At 38.3% G+C, this 24,249-nt stretch overlaps 2 protein-coding genes across 6 annotated transcripts in view; one reads left to right on the top strand and one right to left on the bottom strand.

Annotated features, from left to right (window-relative positions):
* The window catches only part of LOC306888420 (FYVE, RhoGEF and PH domain-containing protein 4-like), a 46,147-nt gene extending 42,863 nt beyond the window's left edge, over positions 1 to 3,284 (top strand). For all 4 annotated transcript variants that reach the window (XM_079446694.1, XM_079446696.1, XM_079446695.1 and 1 more), the window contains one exon: positions 8 to 3,284. In XM_079446694.1, coding sequence (XP_079302820.1) covers positions 8 to 259 — 252 coding nt within the window. In that variant the 3' untranslated portion in view covers positions 260 to 3,284. The remainder of the gene's footprint in view (positions 1 to 7) is intronic.
* On the bottom strand, positions 3,277 to 21,973 carry LOC306888419 (nuclear pore complex protein Nup205-like). Of its 2 annotated transcripts, none has more exons than XM_079446692.1 (41): positions 21,918 to 21,973; positions 21,019 to 21,161; positions 20,701 to 20,872; positions 20,455 to 20,599; positions 19,926 to 20,085; positions 19,609 to 19,837; positions 19,286 to 19,450; positions 18,850 to 19,025; positions 18,491 to 18,607; positions 18,166 to 18,303; positions 17,775 to 17,925; positions 17,465 to 17,673; positions 17,206 to 17,388; positions 16,975 to 17,025; positions 16,481 to 16,690; positions 16,142 to 16,379; positions 13,510 to 13,699; positions 13,306 to 13,426; positions 13,145 to 13,223; positions 12,894 to 13,058; positions 12,675 to 12,799; positions 12,458 to 12,572; positions 11,776 to 11,925; positions 11,624 to 11,698; positions 11,365 to 11,522; positions 11,176 to 11,256; positions 10,132 to 10,323; positions 9,840 to 10,044; positions 9,620 to 9,718; positions 7,474 to 7,619; positions 7,080 to 7,393; positions 6,849 to 6,987; positions 6,226 to 6,352; positions 6,074 to 6,147; positions 5,733 to 5,864; positions 4,835 to 4,940; positions 4,598 to 4,755; positions 4,371 to 4,500; positions 4,121 to 4,225; positions 3,951 to 4,009; positions 3,277 to 3,676 (listed from the first exon to the last, which is right to left on the bottom strand). In XM_079446692.1, exons 1-41 carry the CDS (start codon positions 21,943 to 21,945, stop codon positions 3,524 to 3,526), a joined length of 5,913 nt encoding a protein of 1,970 aa, XP_079302818.1. In that variant the 5' UTR covers positions 21,946 to 21,973; the 3' UTR covers positions 3,277 to 3,523. The 2 variants fall into 2 exon arrangements, with proteins under 2 accessions (XP_079302818.1, XP_079302819.1); XM_079446693.1 differs by having other exon boundaries at positions 3,381 to 3,676; positions 11,624 to 11,695; positions 21,918 to 21,971.
* Positions 21,974 to 24,249: the final 2,276 nt, after the last annotated feature.

Below are 24,249 nucleotides of genomic sequence, written 5' to 3'. Positions count from 1 at the left end.
CTCACAGGATGTTAAGGCCCAGTCCACGATTCCTCTGCTTGGCTACCAGGTGGAGGACAGCCTGAGACCCACCGACCCTCCCGCGAGCTTCAGACTATCTCAGTCTAAATCAGTCCACAGCTTTGCAGCAGAGAGCGAGGAACTGAAACAGCGCTGGCTCAAAGTGATCCGTATGGCGGTGACAGGAGAGGTCCCAGAATCGCCTGAAAAGAACCATTCTACAGAAATCACCCACGAGCCAAGCTCCAATGGCGTCTGAGCAAACAGAGCAAACTCTTGTTGAAGATTTTTTGTACTGACGTGGCAAGGCTGTCAGTAGGAAAAGTGTTGACGCTCCCGCTTGCTGCGCCATCACTGCTGGTCCAGTTGTCCTAAAGTTCCATTAGGATTTGAACACATCCAGAATATGGGGCTTTAAAGCACATGGATATCAACTTGACACTAACCTGACAGAATTGAAGTTCACAAAGAATGCAAACGGGGCACATGTAAAGTGTACATGGAGGAACTAAGACATGCTATTCCATCTTCACACCATACTACAGCTGACGCAGCACTCTTTTAAACACAATGTAAAAAATTTACATTTCAGCACTTTTACATGTTGTATGCATAGTATATTGAGGCAAAAATCCAGACGTGTTGACACCATAAAAAAAAAATAGATTTGTATATGCAGGACAAACGCTTTTCAAATGACAAGATTACAATTTACTGCAAATATATATATTGCATTCAGATAAAAAATGCTCTGCATGCAATAGAAACTCCTTCATTATGGCCAGCAGACATGTGTTGTCATTGTTGTTGATCCTAGGTTGGGTTGCAGCGGTATACCAGTATAAGCGTACCGGGAATGCAACCGGTCTGAGAATCTGAACTGCGCATGCGCGTCACATGCAGAAAAGTGAGGCTGAATAAAGCTTCAAGTTATTTGTACCCTGATAGCAGCACACGTACATCACGGAGACATCTCTTTGACATCTGCAAGAGTATTTTTTAAGAGTGTTTGATCATCTGCAATACATTTATTGGACATTTCCTATCAGATGTCAAAGAGACGTCTATTAGATCTCGTTAAGATGTTTATGATTTAGAATGTTAGTTAAACTGATATCTGTCAGATGTTTGTACACAGCAGATGCTTTCCAGATCAAGTGATCTTTAACAGACATTTTGCAGACGTGTGTGCTATCTGGGTTGCGCAATTACCTACTTTTGACAAGAAACAAAGTCTTCGCTTTCAAATTCTGTAAATTTTAGCACAAAATCCAGATAATAAATGGCGTTTTGATGCTCTTTAATGTGTGACAGATTGTATCTGCATGCAGATAAAGCGGTATAGCGCGGAGCGGGTGTGAAATTATAATTTAACCTTTACTACCATGAAATAAACATGAATGAACATCAGAAGTTGTTGAAAGATTTAGAACATCTTGAAATGTTAGCTCTTAATCGCCCAATCAGTGTTTTAACCACGAAAAGAAGTCAATGAAACTACTTGTGAATAACGTGACATAACGTTACATTTACCTCAGGAAAGTTTGATAGTTAGCTTGAAGAAAGGACTTTACCCTGCTAATAATGATTTATGTTTGAAGTTATGAAAACTTGCGTGCAATTTAAATGTTTTTTTTTTTAGGACAATGTTTTGTTTGCGCGAGTATAGTATTTGTCCTAATAACTATTTAATATTAGCAATGTTTCAAACAAGAGGGTTTTCGTCTTTAATTTAAACCATTATTTTGGAGAATTTTTACGTTAAGAATAATTGTCGTGCAGCTGAAATGGATTTTAAATCAAAGTGTGGAAAACCGTATGCTGCGAAGCCATGGTTATCATATCGTTAAAATGTCACTGCAACCCTCCTAGGACAATATTAAGGGGAGGGAGGGGGAAGGGGTGTGGCCAAGTATGGTGACCCATACTCTGAATTTGTGCTCTGCATTTAACCCATCCAAGTGTACACACAGTAGTGAACATACACCCGGAGCAGTTGGGGGTTCAGTGCCTTGCTCAAGGGAAGGCAACCCTAACCAAGGATGCAGATGTAACATGTCGCTTTCGTGGGAATGTAATCAAGTGAGCTTCATTACCACTTCCTGGTTTGCAGTGCCTCAGCACATCAGATATGAATCTTTTAAAAGATTAAAAAGTCTGCTGTACCTCGGGTTCGTTCCCAAACCGAAACAACCCTAGTCTAGGCAATGTGAATAATGTTCTCTCACCATAAGCGGTTTCACTTTTTCTCATTTAAAAGCACATTCGAATCAAACGAACAAAATTGTGGCTTTGGTGGCAGTAGCTCAGCAGTCTGAACTCACAGACTTATTCCATTGAATTATCAGCTCTCTAATCATGGTAATAGATTATTTGTAGTAAAATAACTGGTTGTAAATCAAATCTGTGTAATGGATCTTTTATTGTCAGTTGACCGATGGGGACGGGTGTGAGGAGGTGGTTTTGTTCTGTATATCTACTGTGGGCAGCACAATCACCATTAGTAGGCCCGCTGTAGCAGGGACACATGTATATGTTCTTTACATACTGTAATTATAATTTTTATTATTTAAAAATAATTTATAGTGGAAATGCATGATTTTACATAGCACACAATTACTTTTTCAGTCTCGATTGGACCATTTATTCATCCCTTTGTATCATGTATTTCGTTAAAACTTGCGTCTGCAGGCTACGGCTGCATATTCTTAGCATTACTAATGAATTTGGCTTGACTTTCAAGCTTGTGAGTTACAGGCCTTCTTTCACACTCATTAATCGTAAGCTACATTTTTATTTGAAAAGAAACCACTATTTGGTTCACTGTTTCTGAGAAACGCTGTCATGTGGTAACAAGGAACAATTCAAAAGCTGCTTGACCTTGAAACATATCACAGCTAAGAATTGTAGTCATTTTTGTCCCCGTCAACCAGTTGTTGATTTCACGGTCCATATTTTCTGAATGGGACATGCCTATGACATTTGTAGCTATGCACACATTTTACAGGCAAACTATGGAAGCAACTAGGTTGGTATATTAAATGTGAGTTTCTGTATTAAAACATGGATGTGTGCTCATTGTTGCCATATGAAACAATCCTTACCATGCGATCTGAATGTAGTCTGTTGTTCTCATTCCCAGAATCTCTTCCACAGTAAAGCTACATCAGCTTTCAAAACAGAGAGACCCTGTTTATACATACAAATGAAACTGAAGATTACGCACTTTACTGTCTTCTATAAAATGTACCTTGTAAAATAAAACAAGATTATTCTGCAATGGTTTTGTGCCTCTGCTCTTCGCTGTACAAGTCACCAGAAACAAAACAGCTTTATTTGCTTAACTGTACTTACCAGAAAAAAATTTAATTCACAGAAATAACCATCATCTGTTTAGAAAACCATTTATTTACCACATTAGAAAAAGCAGAAATCCAATACAGAGATCTTCAGAGCAAGAAAATTTCATGTGTTGCAATAAAAGCAATTATTTGCCACCTAATTCAAAAGGGTAATGTTTAACTCAGCCTTTGGCGTGATGCACTAGGCCACGGATCCTGCGCGTAAGGGCTTGGATAAAGGTGTGACGGGAGCGGGTTTTGCTATACAGACCCTCCACCTCCAGCAGCTTCCTCTGTAACGGCTCATTGAAGCTGTTCGCCACATCACTCTGCAACTACACACACAGAGAAGCGTCAAAAACGAGACTTTTTTTTTGGTGCTTTTAAAAAAAGTCTCTTACGCGGACAAAGATTTTAAAATTGTAATTTATTCCTGTGATGGCAGAACTGAATTTTCAGCAGCCATTACTCCAGATAAGTGTCAAATGATCTTTCACTAAAAGTGTTCATTTCTTCAAAATATGAAGTGTTAATTTCTTCAAAATATCTGACCCCAAACAGTCAGCAATATAAAAAAGAAAATGGGGGGGGGGGGGGGGGGGGGGGTACCTGTTCAAGATCTTGCTGGCTCACTCTTGACACGCTTAAACCTCTGCTACCGCTAGGATCTACACAGAAAGCAATAAATAAGTCTCATGCAGTTAAATAAGTGTCATGCAGTTAAAAACAACCCAAAACTGACTGCGATTTGAAGAAGACTAGAATGAGAGACAGCTGACCTCTGTAACCTGGCAGAAGTGAGTCTTTGGGGTCAGTGGGAGTGCAGTACAGCAAATAGAACTCTAGGTGCCGCCAAATCACAAACAAGCACGTCTCGATGATATCTTCAGAGAAACGTCAAGAAAAACATGCAACCGTTTCCAGCGTTCAGATTTTAATTCTCAAAAACAAAGAAACAAAAGAAACGTAATTTTTAAAAGCAAACAAACATCTCTTGATTTCTCAAGCAATCGTTGTGTGTTAGGATACAGGAGGAGAGGGCAAGAAGCTTGGCTCGGTTGTTGACCAGCTGGACGAGTCGGCGCTTGGCAAGCACGTTTCTCTGCACTGATGGGATCTTTTCCACTCCCCCAGAACCAGACACCAGACCCTGGCACAGCTTTGCACATTAAAAGATACATTAGACCATTTGAATCAAACAAATACATTTTCGGCAGTACTACTGCAACGTTCTCTGTGTATCTTGGCAGACATACCTCCTTCAGCTCCTCAGGGGGAAGCTGCTCCACTCGCTCCAGCTTGTTCAGGCTCTGTCTGTGACTGTCATGATATCGGAAGAAGTCAGTGGTGCTGTTCTTCAGCAGAAGCAGAACCAATCCCAGACTGGGCACCCGCGCTGAGGGAACAGCCACATCTGATACAACATGATCACGTACAGAGTCAGGTTACAGAAGCCAGACAGAGACAGGCGTTAGACGATCACAAAGACTGACCTGCTGGTTCACTTGCTGACGGGCTGAACAGGCAGAGAGTGAACTGGGCTTCAGCTGAGCTCTGCAGCAGTAACGTCTGGCAGTACTCCATAATATTGGCACAAATCTGAGAAATCACATGATACATATATCAGCGAAACAAGGCTAAAATAAACTACTGTTGCTAACACTTTAGTATAGGGACCAATTCTAAATAGTTGTTTATTAGCATGCCTTTTATTTACATATTGTCTGTTTATTAGTACTTATAAAACATATTCTGCATGACCATATTCCACATCCCTAATCCGACCCAATACCTCAACTACAACCAGCTTACTAACTATTAATAATCAGCAATTTAGGAGTTTATAGAGGCAAATGTCATAGTTAATGGTTTGTTAATAGCGAGAACTGGATCTTAAAATAAAGTGTGATCAAACTACTCTAGTGGAGTTAACAGTAGTTGCCAATAATCGTTGCCTGTCTGCCAGACTTGACAGACTTTTACAGAAAATCATAGTGTATGATGGGCACTTTGATTTTTAACCTTACACTCTTTTTCCATCCAGTTGATCAAATATCAAATCAAATAATAATGACCAGAGATCAAATATTTTTAATAATTCGAGCAAATTTTAGACGTTATTTTATAATTATTGATATAGTATTAGTTTTATTCATTTTTTTCATTGGTTTTTAATTTTATATTTATATCCAGATATATATTTTTTTATTTTCATATACACTTTCATTGTAATTTCAAGGTAATAATAAAGTTTTTTTTTTTTTTTTTTTTAAGTATGGTTTTGTCAGTTTTAGTCATTTTTGTTTTTGCTTTTTTAAATATGCCTATAGTTCTTATTTTTTATTTGATTTTAAAAGTGGTGTAGTGTTTTCCAGCTAAAGATAGTAACACCTGTTGCATGGCAACCTCCATTTCCTCTCTCTTTTCTGCAAGGTCACCAGGGGAGACAGTCTCCTCGATCTGCTTCAGGTAGCGAGCGCGATCGGTTCCCACCAGCCGCACCAGCAGAGACAACGACTGACGCTGAAGGAGGGAGATCACTCACTTTGTAAACTTCATACATTAACTTATATTTACAGAATTTCAGCTTTTAAACTGCAATCAACAGTACTGATGTCATCATAATTAATTGTGATTAGTCTGATGTCTTACATTTAACCATTTATAGTCACATAACCATTCTTTTCGTCTTTTTAAAAATAAGCTTTCGAAGACTTTTTTCTATATTTTACCTGGAATCTGCCAATGTGTCCCTGTAATTCCATAAGAGCAGCACTGTTGATTTCCTGTCCCATCTCCAGAGCTCCTGAAAGATAAAAAATTGAGATCCACAGCATTAGTCATCAGTGTATCAAGTATTTGAGCAGCTGTGGTGTGTCTGTACCTGGCAGTGCGGTCTTGCTGATGATGGCAGTGAGGAGAGAGAGCTCCTGTAGAGCGCCCATACTCATGTCCTGAACATGCAGGATGGACTGAATGACATCCGAGTGAACGATGAGCCACTGCAGCACCTACAAATCAACACACACATTACTTCCCTTCAACTGGATGCTGATGTCTAAAATAAATCTTTTGATTTAGTTTTTTTTTTTATTTAGGCAAAAGTAATAAAACTTTTTTCTTATTTTTTAATTTTTAATGTTCATTAAATATTTTCCTTTTTTTTTTTTTTAAGTTGCCAAGTCAAAGATTTTTTGCATCACAAATTACATTTTAAAATATTTTCAAGTAGAAAATAATTACTTTCAATTGTAATAATATTTCACAATAATAGTGTATTTTTGATCACAAGAACACTTTCAAAAACATAAAAACCACTAAACAATAGTGTAAATAAACTTTCTTTACCTATGTCCCAATACTGACATACTTAAGTATGCAGTAAGATGTAGCACTACATAAAAGTATGTACTTTCCTCATAACTAACTAAACTCGTTTAGTATATAGCAGATTTGTGAATTTGGATTCAGTCTGTTTCAAAGGAAACATCGTATGGATGTTTGTACCTGTACCGCCCCCTGCTGGTGCTGCGTGGTGGTGGAGGTCAAGATGACCTGCATCAGTCTGAGAGTAGGCAGCAGGATCTGTCTGTATCGCTCTAAAGGACTAGGAATAAACCCTGATGGATCTCTCTGCCCAAACACTCTGAAAGAGAGAAATATAGAGAGTGAGATGACATGACAGTGAGAGACATTTTTCGTCATCTATATTTAATATCTAGATTATAAAGTACAGACCTGAGTGCATCATTTTGAGGGAGCATGTGAAACACCTGACACTCCACCAGCTGACCAACCAGCCCACAGCGCAGGAGCTCCATCGCACCCTGTGCTGTCTTAGCCACACGGGTCAGCAACGCCATTTTGGACTCGTAGATGTAGAGTGGTTTGAGCAATGGAGGCTGAGGTGTGAGCAGAGTTTGCAGGGCAGCATCGTCCTGTCTCAAGCTCTCAACCAGCACACGCAGGTACCCGCTGTTACACAGGTACACCAGCCACTGGCACTGTCTGTCTATAGACAACACCCGGTCCAACACGGCCAGAGCCAGCATCTGGAAAAAGATGATGTCCTCGATTCAATATCTAATTTCTCAATAACTCAGTAAGATGATGTTGACTTGTTTGCTCTTACCCTGCCAATTTCGTGGCCGTCACAAGCGTCTCTGCACACCACCTCCATGAGTGCAGTGCCGTAGCTCTCGATGATGGCAAGGTTCTCTCTCTGCAGCTTGGAGAAACAATCTTCAGGGGCTGTCAAACGCTCCCACATGGAGGTACCTGTAAATTCAGTATTATACTATTTATATATTAATATATAATTACATCATTTCATTATGAACAGTTTTTAAAGCCTACATGCTTTTCATAGGCAGATATGTTGTGAACGATCACTCCTTACAAGAGTCTCCTTACACAAGTTTCCAAAATCAATAAAAAAAAGACAGTATATTAAAAAATTATTAAAAATGTCTGAAAATTAAATAAGATAAATTAACAAGTATAATTGTTATAAATGATACAATAAATGTAATATATATATATATATATATATATATACACACACACACACACAGTGCCCTCCAAAAGTATTGGAACAGTAAGGCAAATTCCTCTATTTTTGCTGTAGACTGTAAAAATTTGGGTTTGACATCAAAAGATGAATATGAGATGAGAGATTAACATTTCATCTTTTATTTACAGGTATTTTCATCTGGATCTGATACACAACTTAGAAGATAGCACCTTTGGTTTGAACCCACCCATTTTTCATGTTACCAAAAGTATTGGAACATGTGTGTTTTGTTGAAACCACCGGTGTACTAAGTAACACACCTCAAACGGGTAGATCAAGGAAAACATCTGCAGTTGATGACAGAAACAGCTGTAAAGAAAGACCCTAAAACAACTGTTAGTGACATCAGCAGCAACCTCCAGAGGGCAGGAGTGAAGGTATCACAATCTACTGTTCGCAGAAGACTTCATGAACAAAAGTACAGAGGCTACACCAGAAGATGCAAACCATTCATTAGCAAGACGAATAGGAGACGAGCCTCAAAAATTCTGGGACAAGGTTTTATGGACTGATTTTATGGACCAAAGTGATGGAAAGGCTAAAGTTTAGAGAAAGAAAGGATCTACTCATGATCCCAAACATACAAGCTCATCTAAAAACACAGTGTACACAGGTGTACATTATAGTACACATTACACAAGTAATGTAATGGCTTGGGCTTTCATCGCTTCTTCTGGGACAGGCTCATTAATCTTCATTAATGATGTAACACATGATGGCAGCAGCAAAATTAACTCAGAAGTCTACAGAAATATTTTGTCTGACAATTTACAGAAAGATGCAACCAAACCGATCGGGAGATCCTTCATCATGCAGCAAGATAATGACCCAAAACAGTGCCAAAACAACAAAGGAGTTCATCGGGGCAAGAAGTGGAAGGTTTTAGACTGGCCAAGTCTATCTCCACACTTAAACCCTGAAGAGTGTGCATTTTACCTGCTAAAGAAGAGACTGAAGGGAGTAACCCCCCAAAACTGAAAGAGGCTGCGGTGAAAGCCTGGAAAAGCGTCACAAAAGAAGAATGCAAAAGTTTGGTGATGTCAATGGGTCACAGGCTTGATGCAGTTATTAAAAGCAAAGGATTTGCAACTAAATATTAAATCTTTTTCACTTTAATCTATGTTAATTCTATCTGTTCCAATACTTTTGGTAACATGAAAAATGGGTGGGTTCAAACCAAAGGTGCTATCTTCTAAGTTGTGTATCAGATCCAGATGTAAATACCTGTAAATAAAAGCTGAAGTGTTAATCTCTCATCTCATGTTCATCTTTTGATGTCAAACCCAAATGTTTTCAGTCTACAGCAAAAATAAAGGAATTGGCCTTACTGTTCCAATACTTTTGGAGGGCACTGTATATATTTACTCAAATTAGTGAAGCATTATTATACATTCTGGGATACAACTATGAAATATATCTGCACTTTTAATTTTATATATAAAAAAAAATAAAAAAAATAAATATATATATATATATGTATATGTAGATTTTTAGATATTTACTATATGCATTTTAATCCTAAACATTACATGCAATCAAATAGTAAAATATTATTACAGCAATGTAATGTATGAGCAATGCTGCCAAAACCTTTCTAAAAATAGATTGCAAAATGAAGGCTTAAAATTGACAAAATGCTGTCTAGTATGTGTATGTGAATAAAATAACATTTTGCCCTTGCTTTGTCATATCCGTATTTCTGTACCTGTCTGGAGTGTCTCTGGCTCCTCAGGTTTCTGGGCAATTTGCAGGTAATAGAGCAGAGCGCCATAAAGGTGAGCCCGTAGACGCTGGAAACCTCCACCTTGATGTAAACAAACACCAGGGAGTAAAACAAGAAGCTTAACCATTTAACCTCTAACATGGTGGAATTAATTTACCCGGGTTAACTGATTAATCAACCCTGAAAATGCAACCCTTCTAACCTGTACACAAGATAAAATCCAGTAGCTTCCTTAGGATGAGGTGGAGGGCGGAGTTAGCGATTGAAGCAAATCCTGATCCAGATCCACCCTCTGGCCCCGCCCCCTGCTGCTCAGACAGCACCGATTGGCTGAGTTGTGCTGTTAACGTGAAGACCGTCCCAGCTACAATTGGCATCAATTCACCAGCAGCATCTTCTGATAACACCTAGAGGAAAGAGAGAAGCAAGTCAAACTGCTGTTCCTCGTTTAAATAAAAATATAAAAGCATCTTCCTCCTCATAAGTTTTCCTACCTTGTCATGCAGATCCAGCAGCAGGTCTCTGATGATCAGCTGGCGCTGGTCGGCTGGGATGAGCTCTGAAGGACAAGCCGTGAGGATGGTCTCCACCAGACTCCTCCAGCTCTGCAGAGCGTGACGCTTGGCACTGAGACTACACCGCACGCGGTTCCTCTCCACCACCTGCTGCAGGATTGAGTTCACCTCCTGATACCGAAAAAAAAAAATCAGCAACAGGAAAGACATTTTTGTATTAGTATATTACATAATATTGTTATGAATAGTTTAAACTGCAAAGCTAAAGTAATATATATATATATATATATATAACACTAGGGGTGTCCCACAGCAACTAAACTCTAAAAATTCACAGCGTTTTATTGTAAGTGTTCTCATTATAATGTTATGTGTATATGACATTCCCAGTCATAGTCATTAATATTCTGCATTGTTGTTTGTCCTGCTCGCTGCGCACTGAGACATAACATTAATCACAGTAGTACTACAATGAAGCGCTTTACTGCAGCGTAACTCACCTTATACACCTTATAGGAGATAAATAATATATACACGATATATATAAACCAGCTGAAATGTTTTGAAATCACTTGTACCCTACCTGATCGAAAAAAATACAGTCTTTCACTCTGCCTGTGTCAGTTTGAATCTTGCTACTTTTTTTAATCCATGTCGCCTAAATGCTTCTGTCCGTCACAGATTATGGAAAGTGAAACTTAAATCTATAGGGGTGGTTGGATTTATTCACGGACGTTAAAATATTTATTTAAAGCTTCTTTTCAGATGCTTATTTACAGCATTATCATAATAGGCTGTATATTAATTTATTTGGAGAAAACCGGTAGTTCAGTGTGAAATCAGACATTGAGCACCTCCATCTAGCCAAAATGGCATGATCATAACACCCCGCGAATATTCGACTGAGTCGAATCAGATTGCTCCTATCGAAGCATCGAATCATCGACTATTCGGGGTCACCCCTATATAACAGCATGAAAAAAAAAATTGTAATGCTTGCCTGCAAATATCAGACACACTCACCTCCAACAGCAGTGGTCTTTGCCCAATAGCCGCCATGCCCTGCAGTGCATTGATCTCTGCAACTAAAACTCGATGGAGCAACTGAAAACATGATGAAACAATGAAATTATTAATTATATATTCTTATAATAAATAAATGACAGTATAAGGTAAAATGCAAGCAGGAGATCAGTGAGCCATCCACAATACCTTGACGTTGCAGACGGTGTGTCCCTGCTCATTTACGTGTTCACAGTTGATGATGACCTGTTCAATCTGAGCACGCTCAAAGAAGTCCAGCTGCAGAAGCTCCGGGGCCTCCTGACTGAAGTCTATGGCATCCAAAACACTCAGCAGCCTCCTGCGTACTAAAAGAGCAATGGATGATTAACTAATTATATTCAAGGAGATGGCTCCTTTTTATCTAAAGCGTCAGAACAAACTGCAACGTAACCAGACTTTCTCTTACCTTTGGAGACGGTGCCAAAATGCAGGAAACCACTGACTGATCTACTCTCCTCTTCCATGCCTGTCTCTCCATCTGCTACAAGACAGATTCAAATGCATTTACTTCAATGTGGCTGGCTGGTCATCGTGAAGAACTCTGGATGTGTGTATTACCGGCATGTAATGTGTGTGGCTGGTCATCGAGGAGGAGGTTGAGCAGTCTCTGTGTGTGAGAGCGCTGACGGTTCAGTGAGGTCACTCTGAGCTCAATGGCTGCAGTCTTCATCAGCCAGGACATCTGAGACAGAGCAGCGATCTCATTCTCTGTGGGACATGAAGACAGAATCAATCAGAGGGATCCTAATTTGCATGCTATCCTTCCTAAATACTATGTGAAATTATGACTGGTGTGTTGCAGACCAGATGAAAGGTAAAAATATGTAAAAAGGTGTCTGGATGGCACACTAAATCCATAAATCCGCCTGTTTCACTGTCAACAATATCAGTATGGATATTACACTAACATTTAAAAGTCTGGAATTTTTTTTTTTTTTTTTGATTTTTGCCAAACGTGTCTAATGTTCACTAAGGCTGCATTTATTTGGTCAAAAATACAGTAAAAAAACTTTAATATTGTGAAAGTACAATTTAAAATAAACGTTTTCTATTTTAATATATTTTAAAATGTATGTATTCCTGTAATGGCAAAGCTGAATTTTCAGCAGCCTCACTCTTCAGTGTCACTGATCTTTCAGAAAACGTTCTAATATGCTGATCTACTGCTTCAAAAACACCAGATGTTATAGACACATTAGTCTGTCAAACTCAAAACAAAGAGCGCAGACAGGCAGCATACCTGGTAGAACGAAAGGCAGGTGCTGCAGATGAGAGAACAGGAAGTCCTGACTGGTCCTGAGGTAACGCATGGTGGGCCCAGAAGTGTCAGGACAGGCACACAGCTGATAGATCACCTGGTACGTACACAAACACACACAGAGACACAAAATAGATACTTTAACGTGACACAAAGGGCATCACAATGTCTGAATGCAAATTAGTTCAACTGTGTGTACCTGGTAGCAGAGTTCAGCTAGTTGAGGGGCCTCTTTGGTGAGCACAGGTCCAGTGCGCCACTCGCTGCCCCTCTGGAGCAGACTGAGGATCGCATGCAGGCAGCTTCGTGGACAGCCAAGAACACCTTATTGACGTAGTCACAAGTCCAAACTGTTTCAGGCATAGCATGGTACACATAAGAGTCCTAAATCTGATTTTGAGTCAAGCTGAGATCTTACCTGGGTCCTGCAGGTTAGTGGAGGAAACTGGCTTCTTCACTTCATAGCCCAGCAGATACAAGCCCAGATTGGGGCCCTTTAACTCCAGAGAGGTGATCAGAAGGTTCAGGATGTGGATCTTAGTTTCATGTCGAATTCTGGCCACCCGTTTCTCAGGGTCTGAGTCTGAACAAAGAGAAAAAAAAGGTTCTTAAATGCTGCTTTAAACCATTTACAGATGATATTTGGCCATTTTCAGGATAAGGACTCACCATCTGCGGCAACTCCCTCCTGAGCTTCCTCACTGTCCAGACACTCCACAAAACCAGCCATCAACTTCTCACTCACCGTCTGCTCATTACAAAACAGTTTTGTCACATTTAAAGCAACCCAAATTAATTGTACTAACAATAGACAATGTGAGGTCTCTTACCTGATCATGTGTGAAGTCTCCAACCAGTCTGACCTGGATGTTTGGGTAGCGTGCGATACGGCGCAGAATCTTGGCACTCTGGAAAGCAGCATCAGGGTTCGAGCTGCTGTGGTACAGGTACCTGTGAAGGCCAAACAAGTCAAATCAGCCCATGTATTGCTTAATCAGACACACATTGAAGCATTCCTGACATGATTTTGAGACCTGGCAATGTTGGAGATGTGATCAGCCCGTCTGCTCTGAGCACTGACACCCTGCAGGAGCTGTTCCACAGGAGAGACAAGTAGCGATGTCTGACTTTCTCTTAGCAGATCCATAAAGGTCACCTCCTTCTGCAGAGCCAGCTCCAACAAACACAGACAGTGTAGCACTGCCGACTCCAACTGCTTTTTACCTACAACAACGGCACCAGCAGAATGTAATCAATAAATACACACAAACTGATCCATATCCAGAAATGTATCATTCAGCATTTAGTCTCAATTTGCTAAAAAATTATATTACATATAAAGTTAATAAAGAATAAAAAGTTAATTACATTAACTTTTAAGCCAAATAGAAATGTCAAACAATTATAAATACATAGACTACCATTCAAATGTTTAATATTTTTGAAAGAAGTCTCTTATGCTTATCGAGGCTGCATTTATTTGTTCAAACATACAGTAAAAACACGAACACTGTGAAATATTATTACAATTTAAAATGACTGTTTTTCTTTTTAATATATTTTAAAATGTAATTTATTTCTGTGATGCAAAGCTGGATTTACAGCATCATTCCTCCAGTCTTCAGTGTCACACGATCCTTCAGAAATCATTCTAATATGCTGACTTGCAGCTCAAGAAACACTTCTTATTAATAGCTAATTAATATTTTTGTGCTACATTTTTTCAGGATTCTATGATGTATAAATCAATCAGGATTCTATGATGTATAAAGTTCAAAAGAACAATTTATTTGAAATAGAAATCTTTTGTAATATTAAAAAATTATTTACTGTCACTTTTAATCAATTTCATGCACCCTAAATAAATAAAAGTATTAATATAATATTATTAAGATTTTTTTTTTCTTAATCTTAATGACCTCAAGCTTGTGAACAGTAGTTTGTTTTCATATATGAAATAGTGACACACAAGTTTCATATTGGTTATATCAGGGCTCGCAAAATTTATTAATGTGTGTCTATTTTAATATATTTTTATTTTTACATTTAGATTACTTTTGCCATCATCTAACACTGACTTAAATGCAACAGTTAAAATCCCAAATAATTTAACCTTAAAATAATCACCCATTTTTCACACTATAAATTATAATGTTTTCATTTTATTTTTAGAGTGTTTTACACTCACCTTTTTATTCCAAATAGTGCTGAATTATCAGCTTATTGGTATCTGCCACAATTTCAATACAACCCTAATAATTAGGGCTGGGTATAGAGTTCGATACTTTTTAGGCACCGACCGAATTGCCTCGATACCACCGAGTATCGAAAAACGTCTTGTCGTTCGGTACCAAATTTTGATACCTAAGGGGTTAATCTCATCACCGTCAGTGAGCCAATAATCCTGCAGCACTAGGTGTGTTTGACTAGAAGTGACGCGGCGCTGATTGATCAGTGTTTAACCTCCGCGAGAGCGATTATAAAGCGTACGGAGCAATCCGCTCTCTATATCGCGCGGTTTGTTTGTTATACACAGACTGAAGCTCGCGTGACGCTCGCGGTCATTTCAGCGTCTGCCGCCTAACTACATGAGGACATAAACACATGAACAACATCTCCAGACCTGCTCTGAAAGTCACTTCATGGGCATTTTACCGTTTGATTCGAGTAAAATTTGAGTCATATCATATACACACAGAACTGTAAAGGTATTCCAGGCAACCCGTCAAAATAAAAGTTCCGTTTAACTTGGAAGACTGCGGCAGAAATATATTAATATTGTTCAGCAGACAGTACATACTGCTACTACTGGGCTACTATTACAATTAAAACTGTTTTTTTTTTTTTAGTAATGATCACATAACAGTTATTCCATGTTTTAATTTTAATAGTAACCCCCCTTTGTTTGCCAAAATAAATAAACTTTGATTTTCAATAATTTAAAGATAAATTAAATTAATGTTTTATGGCTTCATTTGAAAACCAGATACAGAACACAGAATTTCTGAGGAAAAATAAAACATTTCATTAGGCTATTTTAAGAATAAATTTAAATAAACTAAGTTGTTTTTATGCAATCAAATAATTAGACATACTACACCAGAATTTAATAACAATAAAACATATTGTGAAAGAAAATAAAACACCCATTTATGAAAGTGGATGAAGATTTAAAATTTTAAAATCTTAAAAGTCTTTAAGAACCTAGAAATGATGATTCTGTCTGAGCTATGTGTTTTAAAATGAACACACACTAATGTAAACGTAGCCTAACAGATGGTTAAACTGAAAACTATTTTAACTTTATTAAAATAATTTATTGTGTTGGATATATTTTGTTCCTTTGTGCATTGGCTCAGGAGATGAGGCTTTGAGTCTGTATAAATATCAACAAGCTAAAAAAAATAATTTTTTGAGATAATGTAATCTTATTAAAACTGATTTCATAAAACTGGTATCGAAAAAAAGTATCGTTCAGGAACCGGTACCGAACTCAAGGTATCGGTATCGGTATCGAAAATTTTTGAACGATACCCAGCCCTACTAATAACTGATCCATTTAGCATTATACACTGTTTTAAAGAATTTTAATGAGAGTTGTTTTAAAAGTTTCAATATAAAATAAAACAGGATATAAAAAGTACAGAGCAGGCCTTTCATACTGACCAGGAAAGGGGGCGTAGGTGTCTAGCTGGCGAGCGCCCTCCTCCAGCAGGCTGAGGCAGAGAGAGAGGGTGGGTGAGTCATTCAGCAGGTGGAACATCAGACTGTGTCCCGGGGGCTTATGGGCCGGCACTTGCTCTCCCTGAAGTTCCACCATTTCTAGCAGGAAGTCTGCTGGCTGCGGCTCATATTCTCTGAGAAGTTTGTGAAACACCTCTAGCACTGCCTCAGCTACCTCCCACTACAAGAGTAAAATAAAAACGGTCAATAAAGATGCACAACCATAAATGGAGGCGAGACTGAGATAAGACACGTGCTTAAGTCTAACAGGTCCCAGCAAACCTTTTCTGCTGGCCGCCGGTAGGCACGTGTGGGGAAGGCCAGAAACACAGAGTCACGCAGGAAGTCAAGATAAGGCTGAAAGCCTGGTGCACGCAGTCCTGCTCCAAGATTCACTGGAAGTGCACTCTCTACCAGAGTGCTGATCAGATGACAAAAGGACCTTGTGAGAGGATACTCCTCACAGCTCGATTCAATCTCATTCAGCTCCACCTGTTAGAGAAAAATTTAATTAGTGCCAAAATAAAAGGATATATATGCTATATATATATGCTATATATATATATATATATGCTATATATATATATATATATATATATATATATATATATATATATATATATATATATATATATATATAAAGCCCTACAAGTAAGCACAGCAAATATAGAGCTTTAAAAAATAATATTAAAATTTATAACAATTATTGTTATTTTTCGCCCCTAAATAATGCAGTCCTAACAGCACCAGTATATGCAACAAGAAACACAGTTAACCTCAATCCCAGCAGCCTGTCTCTGTCCAGGGACTTTCACTGTCTGCAGGATCTGAGAGGGAAAAATACAACAATGATCAATATCATAATAATTAAAGTCAACTCAATTGAAAATGCATATAAGTGGGAAATCCACACTGTTTCTATTGAAGTTAGTACAGATAATTAAATTTAAACATTTATTCTTCTATTGTAGGTCAGTTTGGTATTATAGGATGACGTTTTAATCAACCTGTGTGTACTCCAGTGATTGCCAGAGGGAGGCAGCGATCTCAGGAGATTTGCCAAAGGCAGCAAGAGCATGCAAGATTTGAGCTTTCAGCACAGGCTGAACGCTACACTGCAGCAATCCCAGCATCACCACCACAGGCGTCCACTGAGGGTGTTCACAAAGAGCCAGACGCGCGTTCTCACTCTGAAATATTTTTTAGAATTCAATTTAGAATTGAAACTTCAATCAGTTATTATATTGTGATGTATGTGTTCTATACCCAGGTGATGATAGTGGTAAGCAGCTGGAGGAACGCTGTGAGGCCTTCTAGCTCTCTCTGAGTGATGCCTCTGATGGGTGGGTGGCGGTACTGTGTGCTGTCGGCACTGGGCACATCTCGTCGCAGGTTCTCATGGTAGAGCATGAGAGAATGGAAAAAGTGCTCCCATGACACAACGCTGCCCGACACTCCAGCCTGCCGGTTCTCTCCTGAAACAGCCATATAAACAAACTTATATGGTAGTGCACATAACTCTTACCACAGCACTCATATCACACAATTCTCTTTTAAGATCTGAGGGCGCAGTTACCATGTGGAGCTCCATTGGTTTTAAGCAGACTAAAGCAATAGTGGGAACACTGAGGACCATTAGCAAGCCCTTTCAGCATGCGCAAGTAAGGGATGTAGAGAGTAGCAGGGAGCAGATCACCCATCTGACGCACAAACTTGGAGAGAACCACCTGTGGTAACACACACAAATATATACTGGAATTTGACACTTTATTCAAAGCAGTGGTGATGAATAATACACTGTGGAGTTGAATACCAGTAATATTTCATTCACCAGCTCACACAGTTAATTACGATTTCACATAACCCTTTAAATGTATTTAGTAAGTGTATATTGTAGGATGAACACTTTTTTCTTAAAAAAATACATTTTTAATAAGGTTTAGCAAGAATGAGGTTTCTTCTCACACCTGTTTGTGAGGGGGTCTTTGAAGAGGTACTCCAAGAAAAGATCCGGTGAGTGAAGTGTGTTGAAGAGACTCTGATGGACACCAGAACTCCAGGGCCAGCTCAAGTTCAAATGGATCTTTACTGTAAAACTCTCCAATCTGAAACAAAATAAAAAACACACACACCATTCTTCAGCCTTAATTACAACAGTTCAAAAGTGCTGTTGAGTGACAATGCTATTACCTATTAAAATAATATTAATTACATTTTAGGAGCAATATGTGACGATGAAGAATTCTATATGTCTGACTCTGTAGTATGTGATAAATGTAAAGGGAAGCTCACAAGTATCATGAGGTGGTCCAGGTCCTTGCGCAGAGATGATGGCGGCTCGCTGCCCATCTGCAGAGCCATGTGGACCAGTCGAGCATCTTCATCAGCACGGTTACGCAACTGCTTCACCTGCAAATAACACTCTACACTTAACTAATCTTCATACGCACTCATTAGCATTAGTATAATTTTGCTATAATTAGTATAAATTTAATTTAATTTATAATTAGTATAAAAAGAGAAATAAGGATGTATTGTATTGAATCAATCAAAAGTGAGAGTAAAGTCATTTATAATGTTACAAATAAATGCTGTTCTTCTGAACTTTCTATTCATCAAAGAATCCTGGAAAAAAGCATTTCTCCTCGCACCTTCATTGGCATGAGAGCCAGGAAATCTGTAATGAGGGAATGCAGTCGGCGGGTGTAGAATTCTTCTTGGCTGAAGCCATCGCTTCCTAGGATGCCCTCTGTCAGGAAGAGGAAGACACCTCCCAACAGCGCCTGGTCTGCCAGAGCCTCATCTGCCTCAGTGAACTCCACTAGAGCTGAAAACAAAATGAACAAAAGTACAAGAGAGTACATTAACCTATAAAGTCATAAAGCGAATTTTTACACATTTTTAAATGTTTTAATGCATTTTCAGGGTTTAGTTGCTAATTGTATCTACTATAACAAACTATTGTATTGTATATAGAGATTGTGCAAAGACACAGTACCTATGACGTATCATAAGAGATCATGAGAGCTAAAGTAAAATTGATTTTGAAATTAACAACTGCCTGAGCTATGAAAGGCTTGTTGATACCTGCACCCTGCGGAAGCTGTGACACAGCTCTCAGAGACAGAGCCCAGGCCAGCTGCACCACTGCCTGCAGTCCAGGAAGCTTCCAGGCCTGACCCTCCACCAACCGATTATGCACCGCTGCCACATACTGCTTCTCCGTCAGTAGAGGCAAGGCCTGGAGCAAGTCTAATGAACACACAAAAAACAGGTTTGTGAAAACATAGTATTTGTTACTGCACTGGGAAATAAACAACATACATTTTCTATTAATCACACACATATGAGTGTGGATCATAATAAAGCATTTATAGCTACTAAAGATGGTCACAATAAAGCATGAATACCTTCTCTATCCTCTGTTCCTTGCTCCAGAAAACTAACATCCAGGCAATAAAGCAACGCCATGACTAAAGCAAGGTTAACGCTATCCAATGAGCCATCAGCTTCGGCTGTCACCGTCTCCAAGTGAGCGATGAGGGTCAGGGTGTCCTCTTTGCTTAGAGGTGACTGGCACGTCCATGCAAACAAACACTCTGCTAGTGATTGTCGGCACTCTTTGATGAGGTCGGATACCTGTACCATTTGAATAATAATTTTTATAAATTGGCTATTTACATAATTTGCATATGTAATTATCATCAGTTTGCACAGGATGCTTTACCTCTTTTCTGTGTTTCTCACTGCCAAGGCCCCGCTCTTTCTGAAGCCTCTCAAACTCACGGGTCACGCTGATATCTGAGATCAAGTTCAAGATTTGTTTGGTTAAACCCTGAGCCATCAGCTCATCTGTGAACCGCGTAGTGAGATTCACCAATTCAGGACTACAAGGAAAGAAAACATGACAACACCAAAGAATTACATTAAAAATCAACAAACCTAAGACAATAACACAAAATATTGTTTTTTTACTTTTGACATGTTTTTACTTCATTTACATCAACTTTTTACATGCCTTGATAAAGGTGGTTGCTAACAATTGGCTAAATCGGACTACAGAGGCAGTCAAGGATTTCAATTTACATTACATGTGGTCTGTAAAATAGTTTGCAGGTTCAAATTTCCATTATCCTGGGAGTTGCTGAAGTGTGCAATCAATAATCTGTCAACCCCTTGGATAAAATGTTTCCTAAAAAGGAAAGAAGCATGGGAGAATGAGCTAGATCTTGTTGCATGAAGTAAAAGCAACAAACCTCAAGTCAAGCGTGAAAGTCTTCCCATGTCTGGACTGGATGAGCGAGCGGAGGGAGTTTGCCACGCAGCGTTTGCCATCCCAGTAAAGGAGCACAGCTACCAGGCCTCGAGTCAGGCCGGGAAAATGAGGCTGCTGGTGCTCTCCTAAAAATACACATGAAGATCACATTATTGCATAGCAATTTCACTGCAATGATACAGTATGAGCAATGTGCAATGCAGAAGTACTAAAGGCGTATGTGCACCTGCCAACAGCAGTTCAAGAGCAGCTAGTTCTCCCAGGTCAAAAATGTCACTAAGGATGAAGGTTTCTGAGATAAGCTGCTCAGGAAGTAGTCGTACACCCTGCTGGCCCTGAATAGCAATGCCTTCTGTGCTGGCTTTCCGAACCTTCTCTCTCTGTTCAGCACTCTTCATCTATTTTGCAAAAAAATATTGTATTTTACAACAAAGAATGCATTTTGAAACGCTGAACCATTTTACAAGTAATACACCAAACTTAATTACAGTACAATTACAGTTTTCAACATGTAATGTTTTGAATCTATAGAAAGTAAACCTACTGGGTTTTTAAAGAGGGTGAGGAAGGAGGGTTTGTGTTTCTTCAACTGCAGATCTAAAAGATGAACACTTTCTGACTGTCGTCTCCATATGGCCCCCTCCACAGCTTCCCAGAGCTCCTTCAGCGGGCCCCACAGACTGGCTCCTGCAAACAGATTCACAAAGTCAAAATAAATTTGTTAAAATCCAATCTTTCTGTACACACATTATCAACGGGATAGAGATGTAGTGGGCTGATTTAAGGATACATAGTGTATTATCTGATTTGGTAATTCCTGCTTAACTTGTAATAAACAATTGGTCACAAAATTACTTTAGTGCAACTTTGCTGTATTGACTTGACTTAAAAGTAGAGATTGATTATTTTTGCATGATTATAAAACACAGAGGTTGTCAAAAGACACATATGAAGCATGGATATCAACATTCACTGGCAAACATTAATTAAAATAGATACCATGCCGCAAAAAAGATTCATATTTAAGTTCCTGTATAATAAAACCACCTTAAACCTCATTCTTAAATAAACATTTTAAACTTAAATGAGGCATTAATACGTTAACCTTCTTAACAAGTAAAGATTGTCTTCATGAGTTAGTCTAAAGAGACGTTTATTGCTCTATCTAACGTTAGTCGCACAGAGATGATGGTCTTACCGCAATATTTCCTATAATAATATTAATAATAGCAAAACCGCAGATTGATAATAATGAGTGTAAGTTATTGTGACGCATAAAGCTACACACTTTAAGCATATTTACTAATGAAGGTAACGTGGAGAGCTATTTGTACTTTCAGTCTGTTGAATTACAGTTGAAATGCCTAGTGCATTAGTCAATACTCTATACTGTAGAAAAAAAATATGAAGTATGTTTAAAACATGGAATTTATAAATGAATACCTGAATTTACCGCCATCTGCGTCGCCATGTCTGAAGCGTGAGAGGGCTGCCCCGAATCTCGCCGGTGTGGAAACATAACTTTCGGTTTCTTTTGTAAAGTGTTTATTTTAAATACACATTTGTATGTTATTTATTTCTTTGTTGAGATTTTTTTTTTTAACATGGTTTTGTTGTGTTATCGGGTACATAAAAATAGAAGTGGGTAGAATTGCAAATCAATTACTGAAATAAGCAAGAAATTTAGTGGACCGACAGTTGTAAATAATTGTTCAGAAACGACTGGACTAAACAATATATTTATTTTATTTTATAATAGTTCTTATCTATTTATTGTTGTTCCGACCTTGTCACGTGGGGCCTGTTACTTTATTCATCGCTTCTAAAAGCAGACTAATCACAGTTACTTGTGTTTAAAGGATTGTGGCGTTTCATAAAATCATTTTACATGATCCATGCTTGTACTTGTATGACGGAGGCCGAATCCGGAATTTATTACAAATAAAAGATTATAATGTTAGTATGCATATGTCATCAATAAGACCAAAAACGTCCCAAGACTTAAAAGCGACGCAATGGACGATTCTGTTTTCTGAGCCGCCAGGCGCCCCCTGGAGAAGCAGCCAGAGCCCTTTAGGGAAATTAGGAGACTGCCCGATGAACTAATTAATCCTATCCTGCACTTAAATATTACCAGCAACACGCTCTCCTTGACCAAAATACATAGGCTATCTCCAGCAAGAGGACATTAGTATCTCAAAGTCAGATTTCTTATTTATTTATTCATTTTTATGTTTATTTGTGTATTACCTTTATTATTAGGCTATTATATAGGCTAGTAAATGTTATGGTTTTATTGTATTGTATTTTATTTTATTTTTGATCGACCCAGGCCTATATAAATAGTTTTTCGAAGTGTAAGTAAAGCAAATATTACTGGAGTAGGCTATGTTTTACAAGAAAATACTATTTCACTCTTTCTACTTCAAAAGTTCTTGTTTAATTTAATGTGTTACTTGCCTTTTTTATTTATTTTTATTATTTGTGACAATTACTAGCCATTTCCGTTTCAAAGTAAATCCTATACCCTTTTTTTTTTTTTCTCAGTGTATCCCGCCCCATACCTAAACTTAACTACTTAGCTGCAAAATAGGAGTTTACTCAGGCAAAAGTCATAATTATTAGGTAGTTAATAGTGGGAATTGGTCCCCAAAGTAAAGTGTGATAGACTGCTGGAAAGTCCCTTTAAAACACAATACCCTAAATGGTGTTTTATTCAGCAAAACCTTCAGAAAAGATAAGGCTGTTATCATATCACATTATTTCAGCTGTGATGTGTCTGTGACACCTGCTTTAACACAGCAGTTACATAAGCACTCCAGGAATTACAATTTGCATATTTTCATTTTTGTTGCTCATTTTATGAGTTACTAAGGGGCTAGTCTCCAAACACTGAGGTTCTGTATTTAACTAACGTCTTCTGCGATTGTCAGATACAAAATAAAGCAAAACGTCACAATGCTTTTGAAGTCTCAAGCAGTTAATTATGAATTGTTTAGACTCGTGATTATCCCTTTATATGGACATTCTCATTTTATGGCGTGGGAGGTGTAGACCTTGTGCAAATTCCAGATGACTCACACCTACTTTTCTTGTTAAAAGTTGCAGGGTTTCAAGGCTGTTGTTCTATTCACTCGTGCACTAAAATCAGACATTCATCTACATGAAAACCTCACTTGCTCATGATTGGACCTTCTGTGGTGAATGGGTGCCATCAGAATAGTTCAATTAATTACCATTTGTGAAGCGAAAAGCTGTATGTTTGTAATAAACAAATCCAAGATTAAAACATTTTTAACTTCAATCTGTACCTTCCGGTGGAAATATGAATCCTCTATCCATAATATTGCTTTCTTCAATGAAAAAGTCATCCTGTGTGAATCAGGAGAGAAATATGCACATATCAAGCAAGTTGGTGGATTTTGAAGTGAGAGGAAATTACTGGAGGAAGCATTATTATGGATTATGGACTCTTATTTTGACCAGAAGTAGTGGTTTAAAATTAAAACACCTTAATGATGGAATAGTTTTTTACACAGATTTTCACCTTTTAAGATATTAATTGAAGGACTGGATTATTGTTATGTTTTATCAGCTGCTTGGACTGATAAATTCTGACGGCACCCATTCACTGTCCATTGGTGATGTGGTGAAGTGATGTAATGCTAAATTTCTCCACATCTGTTCAGATGAAGAATCAAAATCAACTATATCTTTGGTGGCCTGATGGTGAGTAAATTTTAATAAAAATTTCATTTTTGGGTGAACTATTCCT

The sequence above is a fragment of the Barbus barbus genome, assembly GCF_936440315.1.
Source record: "Barbus barbus genome assembly, chromosome: 22".
NCBI classification, from domain to species: Eukaryota; Metazoa; Chordata; class Actinopteri; order Cypriniformes; family Cyprinidae; genus Barbus; species Barbus barbus.
The sequence above is the reverse complement of the archived record's forward strand: the minus strand, read 5'-3'. Positions and strand labels throughout refer to the sequence as shown.